This window comes from Pelophylax lessonae (genome assembly GCF_965119305.1).
Source record: "Pelophylax lessonae genome assembly, chromosome: 1".
NCBI lineage: Eukaryota > Metazoa > Chordata > Amphibia > Anura > Ranidae > Pelophylax > Pelophylax lessonae.
In genome coordinates this window covers 558,936,209-558,962,084 of record NC_138768.1, presented here as the reverse complement: position 1 = coordinate 558,962,084, position 25,876 = coordinate 558,936,209, and the positions used below count along the sequence as shown (strand labels likewise).

Sequence of the window (25,876 nt, the reverse complement as noted above, 5' to 3'; positions counted from 1 at the left end):
CAGAATGCAAGGTTAATGAGTGCATTGCGCTCAGAATGCAGGGTTCAGGAGTGTGTTGCAGCCAGAATGCAGGGATCAGGGGTGTGCTGCAGTCAGAATGCAGGAATCAGGAGTGTGTTGCGCTCAGAATGCAGGGTTCAGAAGTGAGTTGCGCTCAGAATGCAGGGTTAAGGACTGAAGGAAACAGGAGTGCATTGCACCCAGAATGCAGGGTTAATGAGTGCATTGCGCTCAGAATGCAGGGTTCAGGAGTGTGTTGCAGTCAGAATGCAGGGTTAAGGAGTGCGCTGCGCTGAGAATGCAGGGATCAGGAGTGTGTTGCGCTCAGAATGCAGGGTTCAGAAGTGAGTTGCGCTCAGAATGCAGGGTTAAGGAGTGCATTGCGCTTAGACTGAAGGAATCAGGAGTGCATTGCATTCAGAATGCAGGGTTAATAAGTGTATTGCACTCAGAATGCCGCATACTGCATCAAATTGGTCTGCATGGCTGTCGTCCCACAAGGAAGCCTCTTCCAAAGATGATGCACAAGAAAGCCTGCAAACAGTTTGCTGAAGACAAGCAGACTAAGGACATGGATTACTGGAACCGTGTCCTGTGGTCTGATGAGACTGAGATAAACGTATTTGGCTCAGATGGTGTGAAGCTTGTGTGGCGGCAACCAGGTGAGGAGTACAAAGACAAGTGCGTCTTGCCTACAGTCAAGCATGGTGGTGGGAGTGTCATGGTCTGGGGCTGCATGAGTGCTGCTGGCACTTTGAAACTACAGTTCATCCAGGGATCCATTGAATGTCAACATGTACTGTGACATACTGAAGCAGAGCATGATCTCCTCCCTTCGGAGACTAGGCCGCAGGGAAGTATTCCAACATAACGACCCCAAACACACCTCCAAGATGACCGCTGCCTTGCTAAGGAAGCTGAGGGTAAAGATGATGGACTGGCCAAGCATGTCTCCAAACCTAAACCCTATTGAGCATCTGTGGGGCATCCTCAAACAGAAGGCGAAGGAGCACAAGGTCTCTAACGTCCACCAGCTTCGTGATGTCGTCACGGAGGAGTGGAAGACGACTCCAGTGGCAACCTGTGAAGCTCTAGTGAACGCCATGTCCAAGAGGGGTAAGGCAGCACTGGAAAATAATGGTGGCCACAAAAAATATTGACACTTTGGACATTTTAACTTAGGAGTGTACTCACCTTTGTTGCCAGCGGTTTAGACATTAATGGCTGTGTGTTGAGTTATTTTGAGGGGACAGCAAATTTACACTGTTATACAAGCTGTACACATACTATTTATCATTGTAGCAAAGTGTCATTTCTTCAGTGTTGTCATATGGAAAGATATAATAAAATAGTTACAAGAATGTGAGGGGTGTACTGCCAAAACTACCGAAGTTCGAACAGTATATGGCCGGCCTAAGGCAGGCCATACAATATGCAATTTTCTTTCCTTCAACCCATGGTTGAAGGAAAGAAAATTGCTCGAATCCCTCCTGCAGCACTATATTGTTCTGCCTGCAGTGATCGGATGAAAAAACTGACAGGCTGCTTGTATTGAAGTCGATCAAGCGATATCAGTACAACCAGCCTGCCCATAGACGGATTGAAGTTCCTGCTGTCTATGGCCAGCTTTAGAGAGAAAAATTGGAAAGTAGACTCAATGTTGTATTGCTAAGCAGAGACTAGAGTCTGTCTTTTTTTTTTATTTCCAGTTTTCATCTCTTGTTCAGATGTGAAATCTATCGCTGTGACAAAAATGTTTGTATTCTGTGTATTTATTCCTGGCTAATGCCATATATTACTTTTAACTGTTACAATCATGAACATCCAAGAAAATAAAATGACCATAGTTTTACTATAGTCCAGGACTAGATAATTCCCAGTCCCCAGGTTTCCATAGTGACTGAAAAAAAAAGACTCTCAGGCGGCCAGGACATTGAGAGCTATTGCAGTTCAAAGAACTAGTGTGATCAAACTTTTGAAATATTTACATGTACCACTTTGTGTTTCTTATAACCTTCTGTACCTGGCTTGGCAGCGGGAGTCGGGGAATCGAGTGTGGAGATCCGTCCGCTTGTGTAAACAAAGCGGGCGGATCTCCTAAGTGACATGCGATCTGTCCCTGTGTCACTCAGTCACCTCCCCACACACACGTCAGTAAGCACCAGGCATACATTAACCCCTCCCTTGCCAATAAAATTAACCCCTTCCCTGCCAGTGTAATTTTTACAGTAACAGTGCATATTTACAGCACTGATTACTGTAGAAATGTCACTGGTACCCCCAAAAGTGTCAAAAATGTCAGTCAGGGGTCCGATCTGTCCGCCGCAATGTCGCAGTCCCGCAAAAAAAATCGCAGATCGCCGCCATTACTCGTTACAAAAAAAACCACCAAAAATGACAGAAATCTTTCCCTTAGTTAGTAAACGCAATAACTTTTGCGCAAACCAATCAAAATACGCTTATTGCGATTTTTTTTTTTACCAAAATTATGTAGCAGAATACAAATTGGCCAAAAATGATAAAGAAAATTGATTTTTACATTTTTTTGAGGGGAATTTCATATAAAAAAGTGAAAAATATTGTTATTTTTTCAAAATTTTCGCTCTTTTTTTGTTTATAGCGCAAAAAGTAAAAATCGCACAGGTGATCAAAAGAAAGCTCTGTTTGTGGGAAAAAAGTACGTAAATTTCGTTTGGGTATGGCGTTGCATGACCGCGCAATTGTCAGTTAAAGTCGCACAGTGCCGAATCGCAAAAAGTGGCCCGGACGTAAGACAGCAAAATCCTCCGGTGGTAAAGTGTTTAAATAAACTTCATACAAGACGGTTTTACAATATGTGGAAGTCTTTTGTTTCTTTATGAGTATCGGATCTTCATGATTATTTAAAAGGGCTTGTTTGTTGGGAAGATATGATGTCTGATTCTTGAGGATTATTTCCTTCACTATCATCCTGGAAATATTTTTATCTTTATGACTGTTTGACTCAGTGCTGCTGGCAATTGGGTCCATCTTTTTGGTAAGAGTATTTATTCTCTCTCCTTTATGGTGGTTGCACATGTAGCAAGGTTTCCAGGCCTATGGCCTGATGTGGCTCTGCCATTAGTACCAGTAATCCCTCCAGCCCATGTGAGCTGTGATCCTGGGTGTGACAACTGAAGCAGTGACAACTCCGGCATCTTTGTTTGTGTTTTTTATTGGAATTAGGGGATGGGAGAAGGGAATAAGTGGGATACTCCTTGCGGCTTAAACTAATTACAATTGGGACTTTTACTCCTGAAATGCCCGTTGGCACTTCTGTGACGCCAGCCGGCGCCAGCCAACGCTCACTGACACTGAGAACACTCTGTAGAACAGAAGAAGTGCTGAATCCTCGACTTATAGTCCAGAAGATCCAAGATCTGAGAACTGTAGAACTCCTGACACTGATGTACTATGAAAGTCACTGCATACTTTCCCTCCGCCTGGCACAGCTAGAGGTAGTATATTGTAAAACTCTGTATAGCTGTCATTTTAATTGGCACACTCTGTGTAATTCAGGGTCCAAACTGCATGTGCCCCCTTTGACCTCGAACACCTCAGGGTCCACTGACTACAGGGCCGGCCTTTGGGGTGTGCGAGCTGTGCGGCCGCACAGGGCGCCATGGGCAACAAGGGCGCCGTGCGGCCATCACAGCACGCAGAAGATCAGGTGATTCAGCCCGCACAGCGGGAGGTAAGCGGCGACCGCGGCCTGGACAGGGTTAACACAGGCCGCGGCCGCCGCTTACCTCCCGCTGCGCGGCTGTGCCTCTGTCACCTACTGCTGCAGTGAGTCGAGCTGTGTATCACACACAGCTCAGCCTCCGATCCACGCTGACAGTGTGGGCGGGGTGGGAGGAGAAGGGGCGGGGCGAGGAGGAGCTGACGATCTCTCCTCTGGCATCCCTGCAGGGAGGAGAGATCGTCAGCTCCTCCTCACCCCGCCCCTTCTCCTCCTCCTCCCACCCCGCCCACACTCCCCGGGAATGTGTGGGCGGGAAGTTTGAAAAAAAAAAAAAGCTGCAGTCAGCGTAAGGTAAGTGAGATCTAATTCCTTCAAAAAATGTGAGGGGGACTCTGTGTGGGGGTTCTCTGTGTGAGGGGTGCTTTGTTTGGGGGGGTCTGTTATGTAAGGGGGGCTCTCTGATGTGGGGGGCTCCGTGGGGGGGTGATCTGATGTAAGGGGGCTATGTATGGGGGATCTGTGATGTAAGGGGGGATCTCTGATGTGGGGGGCTCTGTGTGTGGGGGGGGCTCTGATATAAGGGGGGCTTTGTGTGTGTGTAGGGGGTCTGTGATGTAAGGGGGGCTTTGTGTGTATGGGGTCTTTGATGTTAGGGGGGCTCTGTGTGTATGGGGTCTCTGATGTTAGGGGGGCTTTGTGTGGGGGGTCTGTGATGTAAGGGGGCTCTCTGATGTGGGGGGCTCCGTGTGGGGGGGGATCTGATGTGTGGGGGTCTGTGATGTAAGGGGGGCTCTCTGATGTGGGGGGCTCTGTGTGGGGGGGGCTCTGATATAAGGGGGGCTTTGTATGTGTGTATGGGGTCTCTGATGTTAGGGGGGCTCTGTGTGTATGGGGTCTCTGATGTTAGGGGGGCTTTGTGTGGGGGGTCTGTGATGTAAGGGGGCTCTCTGATGTGGGGGGCTCCATGTGGGGGGGGGATCTGATGTGTGGGGGTCTGTGATGTAAGGGGGGCTCTCTGATGTGGGGGGCTCTGTGTGGGGGGTGGGGGCTCTGATATAAGGGTGGCTTTGTGTGTGTGTATGGGGTCTCTGATGTTAGGAGGGCTTTGTGTGGGGGTGTCTCTGATGTTAGGGAGGCTTTGTGTGGGAGGCCTCTGATGTGAGGGGGCTTTGTGTGTGTGTGTGTAGGGGGTCTCTGATCTTAGGGGGGCTTTGTGTGGGGTCTCTGATGTGAGGGGGCTCTGTGTGGGGGGTCTCTGATGTAAGGGGGGCTTTGTGTGGGGGGTCTCTGATGTAAGAGGGCTCTGTGTGTGGGGGTCTCTGATGTGAGGGGGGCTTTGTGTGGGGGTCTCTGATGAAGGGGGGCTCTGTGTGTGGGGTCTCTGATGTGAGGGGGGCTTTGTGTGGGGGGTCTCTGATGTAAGAGGGCTCTGTGTGTGGGGGTCTCTGATGTGAGGGGGGCTTTGTGTGGGGGATCTCTGATGAAGGGGGGCTCTGTGTGTGGGGTCTCTGATGTGAGGGGGGCTTTGTGTGTGTGTGTGTAGGGGGTCTCTGATCTTAGGGGGACTTTGTGTGGGGTCTCTGATGTGGGGGGGTCTCTGATGTGAGGGGGGCTTTGTGTGGGGGGTCTCTGATGTGAGGGGGGCTTTGTGTGTGTGTAGGGGGTTTCTGATCTTAGGGGGACTTTGTGTGGGGTCTCTGATGTGGGGGGGTCTCTGATGTGAGGGGGGCTTTGTGTGGGGGGTCTCTGATGTGAGGGGGGCTTTGTGTGGGGGGTCTCTGATGTGAGGGGGGCTCTGTGTGGGGGTCTCTGATGTGAGGTGGGTCTCTGATGTGATGGGGGGCTCTCTGATGTAGGGGGGCTCTAAATTAAGGGGGGCTTTGTGTGGGGGGTCTTTGATGTAAAGGGGGCTCTGTGTGAGGGGGTCTCTGATGTAAGGGGGGCTAACAGGATTAGCTCGCACAGGGCGCCTGAACACCTAAGGCCGGCCCTGACTGACTAGGTACCCCTCTCTGTAGCTTCAGGGTTCTCAACCTAGGTACCCCCTTTACAGCTAGCTGACACTGGATCCCAGAACCTCTTCCAGAGTGGTCCCCTTTAACTTCAGGCAGACCCCCAGGGGCAATCCTCAGTACTCACGACCTGTGTAGGCTTTCCTGGGACTGGACCCCTCTCTCTGCATGCTCTCTGCACACCGGATCCCCTCAGCTCAACTCAGCACTCTCTGGACATTCAGGCAACACCCTGAGACATCAACCTTCCTCAGACAGGAGGAGAGGCAGCCGCACTCTCCTTCCTGGGACTCTGCTCCCGCCAAAGACACCGTGCCACGCACTTCCCCCCAAACGTACCCACTCCCAGAATCCTTTGCAGCATAATCTGCCTTCTGGGGTAGTTACAAGCTGGGATGTGTCCCCTGATTGGGCTTCCCACACTGCCCTATGAGAAGCCTCTCACAGGAGCCAGTGGGGATAATTCTCCCCTCAGCAGGCACATCTGGAAGCCCTGACGCCCTAGCTAAATAATCACAGCCCTGGTGTTAGGCAGACAAGGCCCACTATATATTTTACCTAGCACCTACCTGTAGGGTGCTACACACATATGAGGGTGACTCCTCTATGGAGATCGGTGGTTCTTTATAATCCTAATTGGAATGGACTGTCTCCAGCTCTCCTGACTCTGACTTTCTTTTTGCACTTTTGCTGTTTCATATTTACAGCTATATATGTGGACTTCATTTTTCTTTTTTTTTTTTTTGCACATTTGCATTTCTTTGCATAATTTTCTGTTTTATATTTAGTTACATATGACAATTTTTTTTGCACATTGTTTGATTTTTGCAAATGTTTTGCACTTTGCACTTTATTATGTTATATGTCATTATATAATCTTTGTTGATATATTCACTTATAAGACATATGGTTATTTCACATTTAGCGCAGCACTTGTTTTATAGAAATGGGAGCAGACAATTTCTGATTCCCCTGTCAACACTATCTGTGTTGATGGGGGAATCGTGTGGATTACTTTCCTCTAACCTGTGGTTGTAGGAAAGACCTTTGCAACGTGTATGGGCAGCCTAACTCACTCTAGTGACCACTTCTGTAACATCCCAGCCCTTGTATTGCAGCTCCCAGTACATCAAGATGATCTGATAGCCCCAAAGCATAGTGGGAGAGGGATTGTAGAGAAAGCATATGACCAACAGGTAGCAGGAAGATGCAGATGCTACGGTCATAGAAATCCTTTTTTTGGGACTCTGCTAGCTTCTTTTCACAATTCTTTGTTTACATGGCATCAGGAAGTTTCAGGTCTACTGGGAACCATAAAAAAGATGGTAACCCCCTAAAGAGATTACATGTCATACGAAATGAATCATAGCAATGGAGAATTTTGGGGCCACTGACTATAAGTATTGTAAGAGTGTTGCATGATAAGTGACCCCGGTGAAGAGAAGCAGTGTGTGTAGTATGGCAGCCATATCACTGCTAGGAATGTTGTAACCTCCTGCTGCCCTTAGGAGAAATGGTACCAACCTTCAATCACTGCACAGATCACTAAGAACAACTTTCTGCCCAGCCCTACTACACCTAGTGGCCAGTGAGCAAGGAGTTCTAAATGTCCCTTTTTTTCAGGAAGGGTTTAGAAAATCTGGTGTAATCTGTACTGTGGTTTTTTTTACATATTTAGATTTAAATCAAAAAAATATACTCATTATGGAGCGGGATTCTTTCATTTTTACTCCAGTTTGTATACCACATCAAATTCCTGAACACTTTAGCAGACCAATTCTTTCATGACCTTCCCTTGCTCCACCTTCGGGAGGAAGATTTAATGGAAAAAGCCTTCATAGTAGCGGAAATAGGAATGGCCATTAAGCATCTCAATCCAACTAAGGAACCAGACCCAGATGGCATCTATTACAAGAAATACTCAGAACTGCTGGCCCCCCATTTATGCAAATAATTTAACACCATACAGAAAGGTGAACATTTACTCCCACAGGAAAATATGGCCTATATACATGTTCTCCTGAAGCTGGGGGAGGGATCATGGGTATTTTGCAAATTACCGCCCCATTTTATTAATCAATGTAGACTTACAGGAAAACTCCACTTTCGTGGGAAAAAAAAAAAAAAAAGGCAAATTAAAAAAAAAAAAAAAAAATATATATATATATATAACATATACAATTTCGACACAAGTCATATCGTAATTGAATGTTATTAAAATGACCTTTCCTTTTCAATCTGCAGTAGCTGTAATTTTATGAAAATGCAATGCAATATGGCTACCTGGAGTTGTTCTGTACACAGAATGTATACAGAACGCCCCCCAGATATGTAATTTCCTGCTTGTGTGATTGGCTCACTGATTTTCCTAGAAGTCTGCCCTAAGATGCAAGTCAGATTTCCAGGCATCCCCTGCAGCAAAAATGTCATGTTAGGTGTGATACTCCCAACAGGAAATCACGTCTAAAGAGATGCTGACCCTGCAATTTTCCTCATTAGAGGCCTGCAGGTGCACAGCTGGTTGATAATTATGAACCCACTCCCGTTAGATTCACTTACCACATGAGCACAGAGAAACACACAGGGATTTCTTCAGAATAACAAAAGGTAGGAATCCTCAACAAAGTTTGTTAGAATCCTTGCAATGTACAGAGATTACCCAGAGGGGAATGTTTTTTCTCAACAAAAGTGGAATTATTCTTTAACCACTTTAAGACTGCTCCTTGTGCTGCTACTGCGGCACTGCAGCTCCCCTGGGTCCAGCGACATAGACCTACGTTGCTGGATTCCTAGTGGCCTTGGCGATTGCCGCCTCTCTTCCCTGATTGTCGGGGAAAGTGTGAGAAGATCTGCCTGCTTGTGTAAACAAAGCAGGTGGATCTTCTCTGTGTCCGACAGGAGGAGTTCACAGAATTTAGCATAGCTGAACCTGCGATCTCTGTCTGTGTCACAGAACCCCCTCCCCCCACACACCTCAGTAAGCATAAGGCATACATTTAACCCCTTGATCACCAACGTTGTTAACCCCTTCCCTACCAGTGTCATTATTACAGTGACAGTGCATATTTATAGCACTGATTTCTGTAGTAATGTCACTGGTCACCCCAAAAGTGTCAAAAATGTCAGTTAGGGGTCCGATCTGTCCGCTGCAATGTCAGAGTCCCGCAAAAAATTGCAGATCGCCGCCATTACTAGTAAAAAAAAAACAAAACAATAAAAATGACATAAATCTTTCCCGTAGTTAGTAAACGTGATAACTTTTGAGCAAACCAATTGAAATACGCTTATTGCGATTTTTTTTTACCATAATTATGTAGTAGAAAACTAATTGGCCTAAAATGTTAAAACATTTTGATTTTTAAATTTTTTTGGGGGAATGTTATATATCAGGATGTGAAAAATATTGTTTTTTTTTTTTTCAAAATTGTCGCTCTTTTTTTCATTTGGGTACAGCATCGCACGACTGCGCAATTGTCCATTAAAGTAGTGCCGAATCGCAAAATATGGCCTGGTCAGGAAGGGGGTAAAATCGGTCTTAAAGTGGATAAAAATACGCTCATTGAGAATTTTTTTTGTCAAAGACATGTAGCTAAATACATTTTGGCCTAGATATATGACAAAAATTTAATATATTGGATATTTTTTAACCACTTGCCGACCGCCGCACGACTATTTACTGCGGCGGTCAGCCCCACACAGGCAAAGCGACGTAGGACTATGTCGCTAGCCTGTGAGGCTCTAGGGAGCTCGCTCATGGACCCCCCCACGCGTGTGCCCGGGGGAACCGATGTTCACCGGGCACTCGCGATTGTGCGTTACATCGGGAGAAAGGCAGGCGGCTAATGTAAATAAAGCCGCCTGTCATTCTTCCCTGTGTAAGAATGGAGATCATACGGTTCTGCTATGTAGGACCGTTGATCTCTGTTCTTACACCTCAAGCCACATCCAATCACAGTTAGAAGCACGCCCCTAGGGACACACTTAACCCCTCCCTCTCAAATAAAGTTAACTCCTTCCCTGCCAGTGTCATTTTTACAGTAACAGTGCATATGTATAGCACTGATTACTGTAGTAATGTCACTGGTAACCCAAAAAGTGTCAAAAATGTCAGTCAAGGGTCCGATCTGTCCGCCGCAATGTCGAAGTCCCACAAAAAAAAATCGCAGATCGCCGCCATTACTCGTTAAAAAAAAAACAACAAAAAAAGACAAAAATCTTTCCCTTCGTTCGTAAACGCAATAACTTTTGCGCAAACAAATCAAAATACGATTTTTGCAATTTTTTTTACCAAACATATGTAGCATAAAACAAATTGGCCTAAAATGTTAAAAAATTTTGATTTTTACATTTTTTTGGGGGAATTTCATATAAAAAAATGTGAAAATATTGTAATTTAAAGTCAGTTAAATTCACGCAATGCCAAGTTGAAAAAGACCTTTAATATTATGTCCAACATTATCTTTCTCACTGGGCTTATGAGACAGACTGTGCACCTCACATAAACTTAAATCTGCCCACACCCCCCTAACTCTATTATTTCTCAACCCACAGTTTACCCCAGGTTTCACCCTCTCAGTATTTAACTGGTGGCAACATTTCTTTTTTTTTTTTTTTTGAGAATTGCAGATATGTGTAAAGGTAATAGTGTATTGTCTATACACATATATATTGCAACACGGAACTTTATCACTACTCACAAATCTCTCACTTAATAACTTCCCTACAACGAAAGAATGACCTATCTTGCATGACCGCGTTGCAATTTTTGTGCAGGCATTTCGATAAATATTCTGGTCAAATCTTGATATTGTACTCTGTGTTAACATCTACATTACCAAAACTGTCTTACATGGCAAAATGGGAAAATTACTTAAACTTGTAAATGGATCAGGATGATTGGCACAAAATAGCGAGCTATGCCTCTAAATCTTACATAAATACATCTAAGCTAATTATAAAATATTACTTAAATGGTATATGGCTCCGACCAGGTTGGCTTCCTTTGTCTCAGAAGCCTCTGCACTATGTTTTTGAGGTTGCAGTCAAGAGGGCACATTCTACCATGTGTGGTGGACATGTCCAAAAGTAAAACGTTATTGGATACGCATCTATAATTTCATTTACTCCTTGACCCAAGTAAACCTCAAAAAATCCCCACAACAGGCTTTATTAGGTTATCCTGGGCAGAAGTCCCCTAGACACGTGAGGATATTAATTACAATCTAAAAAATGGTGCGCTGTTCCTTTAAACATCTATAATACAAAATAATGTACACTAAAATAAAATAGGCGCGATAAATACTTAATGATGAATAACAAGGGATAAAATACTTATAATTCAAAATGCATCCAGTGAACAAAGTGCTCTCAAATATAACAAGTGTCCATAAAATAATATTAGTGCTCCAAAAGGTCCACACTTCAGAAAGATAAAAATAGGGTGAATATCCAGCTAATGCTTCAACCATCAATCACCTCTGGGTGCAATGCTTGCTCACCTTAGACACAGACCTGAAAGGTCAGTAAACGCAGATTGTTTTAATAGCTTTATTGATCCACCATGTGGCTCTTTTCATCAACTTCCACATCAAGCAATCCTTTCTAAAGCAGCTTCCGGGTCACGGAGAAACCAGGAAGTGATGTCACTGGTCACTTGACTTCCTCAGGGTCCGCATTACAAGTGACGGAATGCGTCGGGTGGAGCCAGTGATGTTACTTCCTGGTGTCTCGAAAGCTGCTGTGGAAAGGATTGCTGATGTTTTTTTAACAACTATATGCTGGATCCAAGGTGCATTGCATGTGAGTGCGCTAAAGTGTTTAATAAATTGTTCTAAAGCATATATATTGTGCTATGAGCAGATTTTATTTTGTATGTTTCCAGTGGAGTGAAGCAAGCCCCATAGGGGAAAAACACGCTTGAAGTTGATGAAAAAAGCCGCATGATGGATCAATAAAGCTATTAACACAATCTGTGTTTACTGACCTTTCAGGTCTGTGTCTAAGGTAAGCAAGCATTGCGCCCAGAGGTGATTGGTGGTTGAAGCATTAGCTGGATATTTACCCTATTGTTATCTTTCTGAAGTGGGGACTTTTTGGAGCACTAACATTATTTTACGGACACTTGTTATATTAGAGAGCACTTTGTTCACTGGATGAATTTTGAATTGTAAGTTTTATATCCTATATTTATTTATCATTAAGTATTTATCTTGTCTATTTTATCTTAACGTGCATTATTTTGTATTATAGATGTTTAAAGGAACAGCGCACCATTTTCTTAGATGGTAAATAATCTAAAATGATTGAGTACACTTGATAGGTGGTTATAGCAGTTCCAGGCACGTGCACAAATATTTATTTCTTTATTCAGATATTTAGCAGCGCATGAGTTTACTAGTAAAATTTTACGTGAGGCGATTAATCTCCTTCATATTTACAGTGGCACAAATTACTATTGCGAGATCCTGGAAATCTGCCATCATTCCATTTGATATGGCCAAAGCAAAGCTATCTTGAATCATGGTAAATGAAACACTTTCTGTGATCCTAACCAACAAAATGAAACCGAAAAGATTTGGGACTCATGGATTCCTTATCTTTCAGGACTTTTCCCCTGGGGGGGGGGGGGGGGGGGGGGGCAGATAGAACCTTGAAATGGGACGTGGCAGCGGGTGGGTCGCCCTCTCACGGGATACAGGCATGTTTGAGCTTCTTTAGAGTGTCATATTGAACTGAGAATAATCCTTTAAGCATACTGATTGCGATTCACATGTTTCTATATGGATGTTGGATGCCTCTGTCCAAATATTTGATGTTCATCTAAACTGACTTGTCTGTTACCGAACACAATTAGAATTGAGAAATGTGTCTTACAACCTTCCTAATCCTCTCTATATGACGCATTTGTTTTTTTTTTTTTTACATGTTAGCGGGAACTTTGTACTTATGTGTCAATCCTGCAATGTTTTGTACACTTCCTTGAAAACTAGTAAAAATGACTGAAAATACCATAAACCACGTAGTGTAAAAGATCTGGTGTAACCTAAATGGATTGTTTGAAGAAGAATTGTTTAGAGATATAAAAAAATAGAATTCATTTTTGCGTTTAGTAAAAATTTATATATGTATTTTTAAACGGTGGCTAAAGCCCAGTGGCGGCTGGTGAAGTTTTAAGATGGTGGGGCGCAAGACCCTGCCCTTCCAGTTTGACCACTCCCATTTCTCAGAAGCCCCACCCCTTATAGACTCCACCCATTTTGTCCCCTGTATTTTGCTTGCGTGAACAAATTCTCCCAATATATCACATATTAAGGGGTCCATCAGTACTAGTATATCCCATAATAGGGAACAGGGGCCCTATTATGGGATATCCTGTGAGAGACACCCTATTATGGGATACACTGACTGAGAGTGGCACAAACCCCACAGTACAGACCCCCCCCCCCAGCACAAACCCCTCAAGCACAAACCCCACAGTACAGGCCCCCTAGCACAAACCCCACAGTACAGGCCCCCTAGCACAAACCCCACAGTACAGGCCCCCTAGCACAAACCCCACAGTACAGACCCCCTAGCACTAATCCCACAGTACAGCCCCCCTAGCACAAACCCCACAGTACAGGCCCCCTAGCACAAACCCCACAGTACAGCCTCCCTAGCACAAACCCCACAGTACAGACCCCCTAGCACTAATCCCACAGTACAGACACCCTAGCACAAACCCTACAGTAAGACCCCCTAGCACTAATCCCACAGCACAGGCCCCCTAGCACAAACCCCACAGTACAGGCCCCTTAGCACTAATCCCACAGTACAGACCCCCTAGCACAAACCCCACAGTACAGGCCCCCTAGCACAAACCCCACAGTACAGACCCCCTAGCACTAATCCCACAGCACAGGCCCCCTAGCACAAACCCCACAGTACAGGCCCCCTTTCAATGCAGTGACCAGTGTACATGCCCCCTTTCAATGCAGTGACCAGTGTACATGCCCCCTTTCAATGTAGTGACCAGTATACATGCCCCCTTTCAATGTAGTGACCAGTATACATGCCCCCTTTCAATGCAGTGACCAGTATACATGCCCCCTTTCAATGTAGTGACCAGTATACATGCCCCCTGTCAATGCAGTGACCAGTATACATGCCCCTTTCAATGTAGTGACCAGTATACATGGCCCTTTTAATGCAGAGACCAGTATACATGCCCCCTTTCAATGTAGTGACCAACATACATGCCCCTTTCAATGTAGTGACCAGTATACATGCCCTCAATGCAGAGATCAGCGTGCGTGCCCCCAATGTAGTGACCAGCATACATGCCCCCAATGCAGAGATCAGCGTGCGTGCCCCCAATGTAGTGACCAGCATACGTGCCCCCAATGTAGTGACCAGCATACATGCCCCCAATGCAGAGATCAGCATGCGTGCCCCCAATGCAGTGACCAGCATACATGCCCCCAATGCAGAGATCAGCGTGCGTGCCCCCAATTTAGTGACCAGTATACGGGCCCCAATGCAGAGATCAGCGTGCGTGCCCCCAATGAAGTGACCAGCATACATGCCCCCAATGCAGAGATCAGCGTGCGTGCCCCCAATTTAGTGAGCAGCATACGTGCCCCCAATGCAGAGATCAGCGTGCGTGCCCCCAATGTAGTGACCAGCATACATGCCCCCAATGCAGAGATCAGCATATGTGGTGCCCCCAATGCAGAGATCAGCGTGCGTGCCCCCAATGTAGTGACCAGCATACATGATGCCCCCAATGCAGAGATCAGCGTGCGTGCCCCCAATGTAGTGATCAGCATACATGATGCCCCCAATGCAGAGATCAGCGTGCTTGCCCCCAATGTAGTGACCAGCATACATGATGCCCCCAATGCAGAGATCAGCGTGCCCCCTTCAAAGCTGTCAGTGACAGTGTGTTGGCCGGGTGGGCCCCCCCGAGGCATCACGAACTTGCCTCACTGACAGTCACGGACAGACCAGACGGACGGTGACCTGCAGCAGTGCTTCTTCTGCGACTGTGAACTTCCCCCCCATACCCACCACTAGGTCCGGCGCCCCTAGTGGGCTAAAAATTGAATTTTTTTTTTTCTTCTTCTTTTTTTTGGAGGGGGGGGGAACAGGCCGCCACTGCTAAAGCCTTGTGCACTATCCACCTAATCCCCTGTACTTCCGTTTACAGACTGGGTGAGGAAGGAACAGCATTCGCAAATCAGGCTTTACTGTATTGCATGGCTGGGAAACAACAACAGAGTTTACCAAGTGGAGGAGAAAGCACAGAGATGATCAGTGATCTGCTGTTAACTTCACTATCCAATCACAGGCTCGATCATGTAGTATTGCTTAGACTGCAGTGGAAAAAGTGAATGGCCAGGACTTTGATTTTTATTGTTAACCACCTCAATACTGGGCATTTTCACCCTCTTCCTTCCCAGACCGATTTTCAGCTTTAAGTGCTCTCGTATTTTGAATGACAATTACTCAACGCTACACTGTACCCAAATGAAATTTTTATAATTTTGTTCACACAAATAGAGCTTTCTTTTGTTGGTATTTATTCACCGCTGGGTTTTTTATGATATAAGCGAAAAAAGAGTGAAAATTTTGAAAAACAACAACATTTTCTACTTTCTGTTTCAAAAGAAATCCAATAAAATCAAATTTTGTCATAAATTTAGGCCAGAATGTATTCTGCTACATGTCCTTGGTAAAGAAAAAAAAAAAAAAAAATCCTTATTAGTGTATAATGATAGGTTTGTGTGAAAGTTAGAGTCTACAAGTTAGCCAAGGTGTCATTGAAAATTGATCAATCCTGATGTACTGACTACCTATGTCATTTCTTGAGGCCTTAAAATGTCAGGAAAGTACAAATACCCCCCAAATGACCCCTTTTTGCAAAGAGGACAGTCCAAGGTATTTAGTAAGAAGCATAGTGATAATTTTTTGCCCACAATAGTTTGGGTAATGAAGATTTTTTTTCACAAAATTGTCATAATAACAAGTTTTTTCTTACACATGGCATAGATAAATTTGCAATTACACCCCAAAATATAGTTTGCTACTCCTCCTGAGTGTGTCAATATCACATGTGAGACTTTTCCACAGCCTAGTCACATACAGAGGCCAACATCCTAGTAGCACTGTCAGGCGTTCTAGGAGCATAAATTACACATTTCATTTACTGAGTACCTATCACACTTTTGAAGGCCCTGTGACAGATGTTGATCACTGCGATGTGGCAGATGTTCACTTTGACAGATGTGGTGGATGTTCACTTTGACAGATGCGGTGGATGATCACGGACAGATGCGGCGGATGATCACAGACAGATGCGGCGGATGATCACGGACAGATGCGGTGGATGATCATGGACAGATGTGCCAGATGATCATGGACAGATGCGCCATATGATCACTGGCAGATGATGTGCACTAGATGATCATGGACAGATGTGGCAGATGATCATGGACAAATGCGCCAAATGATCACTGGCAGATGATGTGCACCAGATGATCACAGACAGATGTGGCAGATGTGCGCAAGATGATCACGGACAGATGAAACGGATGATAACAGATAGATGCGGCGCATGATCATGGACAGATGCGGCGGATGATCACGGACAGATGTGGCAGATGTGCACCAGATGATCACAGACAGATGTGGCAGATGATGTGCGGCAGATGTGTGCCAGATGATCACTGACAGATGCGGTAGATGATCACAGACAGATGCGGCAAATGATCATGGACAGATGCGGCAAATGATCACAGACAGATGCGCCAGATGATCACTGGCAGATGTGCCAGATGATGTGCACCAAATGATCACGGACAGATGTGGCAGATGATGTTCGCCAGATGTGCGCCAGATGATCACTGACAGATGCGGTAGATGATCACGGACAGATGCGGCAAATGACCATGGACAGATGCGGCAAATGATCATGGACAGATGCGCCAGATGATCACTGGCAGATGTGGCAGATGATGTGTGCCAGATGATGACAGACAGATGTGGCAAATGATCACGGACAGATGTCAGGTTTTTTTTTTTGCCATTTGTTTCTGGAAAGATTTCTGTTCACTTCCTGTACCTTAGCCACAACAGGAAGTGAGTTGAAATCCCTTGAAAGTAAGGGAATCTGTTGTTGTCAGCAGGATCACCAGAACTAGTGTCCCCATTGGATAATTTCCCCTCTATTTCTGTTTTGGTGACAGCCCCAAAATGTGGGTCTTTCTTTACTTTTCATTCCCGGTGATAATGATGCACAAGTCAACAGCCGGGTCACAGACAACAAAAAAACCTGACCCTGAAAGATGCTCTAATTCCTCCCCCCCTCTAAAAATAAAACAATAAAAAAAAATAGAATTTGTGTAAGAACTTACCGTAAAATTCTTTTCTCTGAGTCCTCTGATAGTCGCCGCCCACTCATACAGTCTTCACTACTGGGTATTGGTCTTATCCACAAGAGTAAGCTAGGCAAAAGATTTTGTTAGAAACATAGGTCACAAAACCTTTGTATAGACACACCTACAGGGGCCTGTCTCTCTGGTCCAATACCCCCCTGCTAGCAGCATTCCCAATTCAGTTTGGTAGCAAGCAGTATATATGTCAATGAACCCCAAAAGAGGGGTGGGGGGCGGGGACTGTCAGAGGACTCAGAGAAAAGAATTTTACGGTAAGTTCTTACAAAAATTCTATTTTCTCTTACGTCCTCTGACAGTCGCCGCCCACTCATACAGTCTTCACTACTGGGATGTCCCAAAGCAGTGTAGATGTGAGGGGTGGGAAACGTAACCGTCTAAAAGGCAACGCAGCACCCAGTTCAGAGAAAATAACCTTATCTAAACCAGAAAGGTAAAACACTGGGTAACAGGAAAGCTCAACAGGAGCGAACAAACCTAGGAAGGCAAAAGAACCAAGGAGGAAAAACTCCAACAGGAAGGGACAGGCTAAAACGCCATGTCTGCCCTAAGGCCCTGCCACACTCATAACTGTGCGGACACAGGAGGCATCTGCCGATGCCAGAACATCAAGTTTGTAAAATTTTGTAAAGGTATGCAAGGACAACCAGGTCGCCGCTTGCACACCTGGGACCCCGACGTCTGATGGCGGAAGGCCCAAGACGCACTCATCGCTCTGATAGAGTGCGCCGTGACAGGGAAAGGCGGAACCCGTTCCCTAAGTGAATAGGCCTGTACAAGCGTCTGTCTGATCCATTTAGAAATGGTTGCCGCAGATGCAGCCGTACCCTTCCGAGGTCCTTCAGGAAGGACAAAAAGAGAATCCGACTTTCTGAAGGATTCAGTAGACGACAGGTAAACCCTGATCGCCTGGACTACATCCAAGGAATGCAAGGCAAACTCCTTAGGATGCTTAGGTTTCGCACACAGCGAAGGCAAGACCATGTCCTCGATGAGATGAAAACTGGACACCACCTTTGGAAGGAAAGATTGATGTGGTCTCTTATCCTTATCACCAACCAGGTAGAGGGAGCGGCAAGACAGGGCCGCCACACCGACACACTGCGAGCAGATGTGATCGCCACCAGAAGGGCGACTCTCCTTGACAGCGCAGGCAGAAGAACTCCCAGATGTTCTCAAAGGGGGGACGTTGCAAAACGGACAGAACCAAATGCAAGTCCCAAGGAGTAGGGCTCCCCCCTAGGGGGAGCCAGATGACGCACCCCTTGAATAAAGGTGCGGATCAAGGAATTTGACGCCAAGGGGCGCTGGAAGAGAATGGTCAGCGCAGATAACTGACCCTTAATAGTGGTCAGCGCAAGACGCTGGTCCACACCAGATTGCAGGAAGGCTAACACCCTAGCCACCGAAAAGGAGCGAGGATGGAAACCCTGCGATTCACATCAGGCGAAAGAAGCCTTCCAGGTACGATAATAAATCTTACTGGATGAGGCCTTCCTAGCCTTGAGTAAGGTAGGAATGACCGCTGACGAGAGACCCCGATCTCTCAAGACCTGGCTTTCAACAGCCACGCCGTTAAAGCCAGCGACTGTAAAGCAGGATGGAAGATCGGCCCCTGAGACAGCATATCGTCTCGTAATGGGAGACGCCAGGGAGGCTCGACGACCAGTTGTACGATGTCCGCGTACCAAGACCGTCGCGGCCAGTCTGGGGCCACCAGAATCCCCAACCTCGGTTTCCGAGGCAACCCGCGAAGGAACTGGGACAGCAATTGAATCGGGGGGAGGCATAAATCAGACGATACCGATTCCAAGGCACTACCAACGCGACCGAGGCATCTGCCAGAGGGTCGTGTGTTCTTGCCACGAACCTTCCCACCTAGTTGTTCAGCCGTGATGCGAACAGATCCCCATCCGGGGACCCCCACCGCGCACACTGCATCTGAAACACCTCCGGGTGTAGGGAACATTCCCCTGGTCCAGGGTCTGACGGCTCAGATAGCCAGCCTGCCAGTTCTCCACACCTGGAATGTGAACTGCCGAAATCGCCGGGACCTGCGTCTCGGCCCAAAACAGAATCTCGGCCACTTACTTGGCCGCCCGGGCACTCTTGGTGCCCCCTTGGTGATTTATGTAAGCCACCGCAGATGCGTTGTCCGTCTGCACACGCACGGGGCGGCCCCAAAGATGATCTGACCAACGGAGCAAACATAGTCTGATTGCTCGCAGTTCCAAGATATTTATCGACATGGAAGATTCCACCTCCGACCAAGTGTCCTGGGCACACAACTTGCCCAGAACGTAACCCCAGCCTGACAGGCTGGCGTCCGCGGTGACCACCGTCCATAACAATGGGCGGAAGGATTTTCCTTTCCATCAGAGCCGGAGACTGGAGCCACCACAGAAGATCCTCTCTGACCTGGTAGCTCAAAGAGAACCTGCAGAAATAAAAAATAATAATAAGAAGAAAGGCTGAGACTGCAGCCCCAGCCAAGGGAAGCCTGCCTACTTCTAACTAGGCAAAAGACAAACTGAATTGGGAATGCTGCTAGCAGGGTGGTATTGGACCAGAGGGACAGCCCCCTGTAGGTGTGTCTATACAAAGGTTTTGTGAAAGTTTCTAACAAAATCTTCTGCCTAGCTTACTCCTGTGGATAAGACCAATACCCAGTAGTGAAGACTGTATGAGTGGGCGGCGACTGTCAGAGGACGTAAGAGAAAAGAGTTATGCTTAAAATAAAATCTATTAAAAATTAACCACCTGGCCTCCGGAAGGTTTTGCACCTTGATGATCATGGCATTTTTGCTATTCAGCACTGTGCTACTTTAACTGCCATTTGCAACACTGTACGCAAATTACATTTTTACCATTTTTTTACACAAATAGAGCTTGGTGGTATTTGATCACCACTGAGTCTTTTTTTATTCTTCTTTTTTTGCAATATAAATTAAAAAGACTGAAAATTAAAAAAAAAAAAAACAGATATTTTTTACTTTACGTTATAAAACATATACAATGAAAAATAAAAAAATCTATTTCTTCATAAATTGGGGCCAAAATGTATTCTGCTACATCTCTTTGGTTAAAAAAGAAAAAAAAATCCTAATAAGTTAATATTAACTGGTTTGTGCAAAGTTATAAAATCTACAACTATGGTATGTATACTGGAATATAAGCAGCTATGGACGTTATTCTGTAATGGAGGCGATCAGCAACTTATAGTGTGACTGTGATAGCGTGGCGGACAATCTGACACTAACAGACATAATCTGGGAGTGTCACTAACTGACACTCACATCACTAGTGACACTAATACAGTGATCAGTGATAATACTGTACACTGACACTGTACTAATGATACTGGCTGGAAAGGGGTTAACATTTATGGGCAATCAAGGGGTTAAATATGTGCCTAACACTGTGTTATGTGTTTAATGTGTGCTGCTTTTACTTTTCTATCAGCTTTTTTCTCCCTGCAGGGAAATTAAACAGCGAGATTGCTGATCAATGTACAGAGCCCTGTGAATTTGCAGTGGCAAAGAAGAGTAGGACAGGCCATAAGAGGGGTTACTTTGATGCAGTTGGCCAGCTTAAGCACTTGCCGCCCGACCGCCATCAAATGACGGCGGAGCGGAGCGGTGCAGCTCTCGTTCTGGGATGAAGTCATATGACGGTGCCCCAAAACGGCCGATCTTGCGTGCCCGCGGGGGAACGCAGTGCAGCGATCGTGGCCGCGCCGTGTTCCTAGGACACAGCGCGACCCTGATCTTGGTAAAGAGCCAATGACATGTAAAAGAGGAAGTGCCGTTTCTTGGCTCTCCTCGCCTCACACTGTCAGAGTGTGTGGCGAGGAGAGACGATCAGCGGCTCCTCCTCAAAGGGGAGTCTAGGACAGGTAATAAGGGCCCTGATCATCTGTGCCCTGATTACACAGTAAAGTAAAAAAACACTGCCCATCAGTGCCCACAACCAGTATCCATAGTGTTGCCAGTCAGTGCCCATCATGTCTGCTCATCTGTGCTGCCCGTTAGTGCCCATCAGTGCCGCCTATCAGTGCCCATCAGTGCAACATATTAGTACCTCCTAATCAGTGCCACCTCATCAGTGCCCATAAGTGGCACCTCATCAGTGCCCATAAGTGCCACTTCATCAGTGCCCATCAGTACAGCCTATCAGTGCCCATGAGTGCCGCCTCATCAGCGTACATCAGTGAAGGAGAAAAATTACTTATTTTCAAAATTTACAGACAGAAAATAAGAAAAACTTTTTTTCTCTCAATTTTCTGTCTTTTTTTTTTTTTTTTAGCAAGAAATAAAAAACCCAGCGGTGATCAAATACCACCAAAAGAAAGCTCTAGTTGTATTTAAAAATGATAAAAATTTCATATGGGTACAGTGTAGCATGACTGTGCAATTGTCATTCAAAGTGTGACAGAGCTGAAAGCTGAAAATTGGTCTGGGCAGGAAGGGGGTGAAAGGGCACTGTATTGAAGTGGTTAAAGCGATACTAAAGTCTACTTTTTTTTTTTTTGTTTCAAATTAACAAACCTGTTATATTTACCTCCTCTGTGAAGTGATTTTGCACAGGGCAGCCTAGATCCTCCTCTTGCCGGGTCCCTCTTCAGCGCTCCTGGCCCCTCCCTCCTGTTGATTGCCCTCACATCATTGGGTGGGATCTGCTAATAAAATTGCACTGTGTCCAACCACAGCGCGGTCAGCAGCACTCATGCTCATGCAAAAGCTCTGATAACTGACACTGATACCTTTTGTAGTGTGATTTGCGCTCATACAAAATGAATGGGCTCAAATTGCACTGCAAAGAATCGCATGCAATTCGAGCAGGAATGCGGTGCAAGTCCAGTCCGAATCACATGCGGTTTCCCGCACCACTCCTGTGTGATCCCAGGCTTGTCATAGTGACTTCAGCCTGGGTACACACTGGGTATCGGTACTCGGTATGGGCAAGTACTAGCCTGAAGGCATCAGTATTCATACTAGATGGTAAAACACAGGTATCTGTGCAGCCCTACCCCAAATATTATATCTTTTTTAAAGCAGAGGCCTTAGAGAGTAAAATATATGACACTGTATTTGTGCAGCAGTTTTATTTATGCAAATGCAAAAAAAAATACACTTTAATGAATTTTAGTGCACATAAACACAATATAATACCCAAGTTTGAACAAATATAAAAGATGATGTTATGCTGAGTATATAGATACCAAACATGTAATGCTTTACCATTGCACATGCCTGTGGAATGCGACAAACTATGGTACATGAAATTATTCATAGGCAATGCTTTAGAAACCTTTACAATTTACCATTTTAGATATACAGAGGAGGTCTGGTGCTAGAATTGTTTTATTTGATCTGACGATGTGATACCTCACATGTGTGATAAGATCACTGTTTTGATTTTGCACGCGGGATTGATCAACATTTTTGATCAACTTTATTGCTATCACAAGGGATGAACAACATCTTGTGTGGTAACAGGGGCAATGACAGGTACTCTTTATTGAGAGAACTGGGGTTTAGGAGACCCCAGATATCTCCTCTGTCCTTAGAAGCAGCAGATCAAACCAAGATCGGTATGATCTGATGCTTTTCCAAGCCAGTATTGGTTTGTTTACATCTGGTAAAACCAGAAGTGACCAAATACCCGTCGCTTCTGGTTTCTTAGACCATACAGATGATCAGGGATGTTCGGGTCCTTGATCATCTGTTTGGTCAGTCAGCTGCAGTTCCGGGCTCTCCGATGGGACAGGAGAGCCTGGGAAGGCAGCAGGAGGAGGGGGATCCAGCGGCTAATTAGCTGCTAGGATCACTTTTACAAAAATAGTCAATCACCGACTCTAAACAAACTTATCAGAATAAGACCTGTAGCTGCAGGCATCATCCTGGTATAACCACCTAAACCCCCGTGACCTACTGGAACGTCATGGAGGCTGAATTGGTCACTATGTATTTTTTTTGCCACCTATAAAGTCATATGCAGGCATCACACTGTTGGTTCCTAGGTTGTCCAGGCCTGCTTTTTTGTCTCACTTTATTGAGACTAACAGTGAACAACTGACTGCCTACTCCAATATTTACAGAACCTCCTATGTAGTTATAACAAGCCTAACTTTATCATAAATTAACATTATAATTTCAATATTAAGCTACTTAATCTCTCAGTATAATTGTACCAATAGACAAGACATTGGCAATTAAACTTTTCCACTATCCTACCAGGAATAACTCTCTCTGTTGTACCCAGAGATTATCAACATCATCATTACACCAACAGAGACTGCCACTTACAGTTAAAGTGACACTAACCAGTATCCTTATTCTCCAAAAATAATACACATACTGTACATACACATTTACTACTTAATGTTTTTCTACCTCCTTGAGCTTCCAAATCTCTCTTTTTCTCCCTCACATCCATTTGTTTGGAAGGGAAATGCTCGTTAGTTGTGGTCACGTGTACTGCTCTAGGTACGCTATAAATCCCATAGTTCATATTTCAAAGTTCATCTTGGGAGTGAGAAAGAGAAGGTGGCTACATTCTTAAATATAGTGGGACCATGGAGAACCAGCGTAGCCACCCTCTAACAGGACGTTGGATCACAGCAGCAAAAACAGGAAATTAGGGATTTGGAGGAGGCAGAGGGAAGCAGAAGGTGCTTTTTGTATATTAAGTATACATACTTTAGTAGAATTGTTTTAAAGCGGTAGTATCATCGATTTTACAACATTGCAGTATCCTAATGACATGTGTCAGTATTTTATTACGCACCTTTTACCCTGCCTGTCACTGCAGCCGTTCTCCTTCGATTTAGATCGCTGCTGTAATTTACGTCACTCGCGCATGCTCATTGTGATATTTTTTTCCGGCAAGATAATTAGCTTGCCGGAATATTTCACTGTCTATTGCGGGGCTGCGTCATTTCCTCTCCTAGACGTCAGCCCCGTGCTCCCGCGAGACTACGACCTTCCCCCATTAAAAAAATTCTCCACTATGTCCAAATGGTGAATGAAACCAAAACGAGGCTTGGTTTCGGCATTTACTGCGCATGCGCGGGATTTCGGGAATAATACTCGTACTGTGGGCGGAAATAAAGCAGCGTTCTAAAGGAGAAAACCACAGCAAGGATGGCGGCGCTGTACTTTCAAGAAATCCGCACATAAAATATGAAATAATACAGGTTAGCAAAACGTGCAATTGATTGCTTTCACTCATTTGCATTGAAAATGACATGTTACTGGTGTTCATGTTTTTAAATGCTATGCTATGAATGAGTTTACTACCGCTTTAAGCCAGAGTGAGCATCTTCTTCTTAATAATTAACCACTTGCCTACCTGGCTCGGCTGTGCGAATCGCCGTACATGTACGGCGATCCGCGGGAGCGATCCAGAAAATCGTTGATCGCCGTCATTACTAGTAAAAATAAATAAATAAAAATGACATAACTCTTTCCCCTAGTTTGTAGACGTGATAACTTTTGCGCAAACCAATCAAACTACGCTTATTGGGATTTTTTTACCAAAAATATGTAGCAGAATACAAATTGGTATAAAATGATGAAAAAAAATGATTTTTTACATTTTTTTTTATTGGGAATGTTATATAGCAGTATTTTAAAAAATATTGTTTTTTTTCAGAATTATCGCACTTTTTTTGTTTATAGCGCAAAAAATAAAAATCGAACAGGTGATCAAATACCACCAAAAGAAAGCTCTATTTGTGGGGGAAAAAAATACATAATTTGTATTTGGGTACAGGGTCGCAATTGTACATTAAAGTAACGCAGTGCCGAATCGCAAAAAATGGCCTGGTCATTAAGGGGGTAAAACCTCCCAGTCCTTATATCTTAAGGCCCCTTACAGACGGGATGGGCTCCGTTGGAGTCTGCCTGCTTTATAGGGGAATCTGTCTGCTTATCCCTGCTTAGCAGGCAGATGGCTGGTCCATGTCCCCTCAACATGTGCAGAGCCGACACAGACACAGCCCACTTTCCTCTATGGGTGGTCAGATGTAAACAGACTGCCTGTCCATTTACACCTGCCTGTCATCCAATCTGATCCGATCAGCCAGACAAATGGGGAATGGATCTCCGTCCGTCTGTTTTTAGTAGACAAGATCGGATCAGATGTCGGCAGGTGTACACGGACACATTTGTTGACACCCACTGCTCCATAAAAGTGACTGGAGGGTCGACTGAAAGGTGTACTCAATTGGTCTGCCTGTGTGAAAGGGCTCTTAATCTACAAAGTTTGTATCTCTGTAAATATTAGAAAACTTCAGATCCAGAAAACTGCATGTTTATAATTGACAATCATGGCAGCCTCACACTGTAACACCCACAGTCTGTGTTATTTATATGTCCAGTATCATTTCCTACCTCATTGGTGAGAAAAGACATTGTCCTGCTTCTCCTCATTGTGACACTTGTTAATATACTGATCCTGGAAAGAGAAAATAAAATCATACACAAGAATAATCAAACAAACAGCCACTAGAGGGCAGCAGATGATGTACTTAATAAGGCATACTGAACTCATTTTCACATTTAATAAACTTGGCTGACTTAACCATTTTCCTGTCACAATTATATCACAATCTATATTCTGCAGAAATATATTCAGACGATTCTGTGTTTCAAACATACTTAACACGGAATGGACAAACAAAAAAAACCTTCATAGAACCCGCAGCCATCTTTTTCTCCAGGAAA

General features: G+C 45.0%; 1 protein-coding gene across 1 annotated transcript in view; it reads right to left on the bottom strand.

Annotated features, from left to right (window-relative positions):
• The window catches only part of PDE4C (phosphodiesterase 4C), a 670,938-nt gene extending 645,335 nt beyond the window's left edge, over positions 1-25,603 (bottom strand). Inside the window, exon 1 of the mRNA XM_082260761.1 lies at positions 25,544-25,603. Within this exon, the coding sequence (XP_082116887.1) occupies positions 25,544-25,582 (39 nt within the window). The 5' untranslated portion in view covers positions 25,583-25,603. The remainder of the gene's footprint in view (positions 1-25,543) is intronic.
• Between the last annotated feature and the right edge of the window lie 273 nt (positions 25,604-25,876).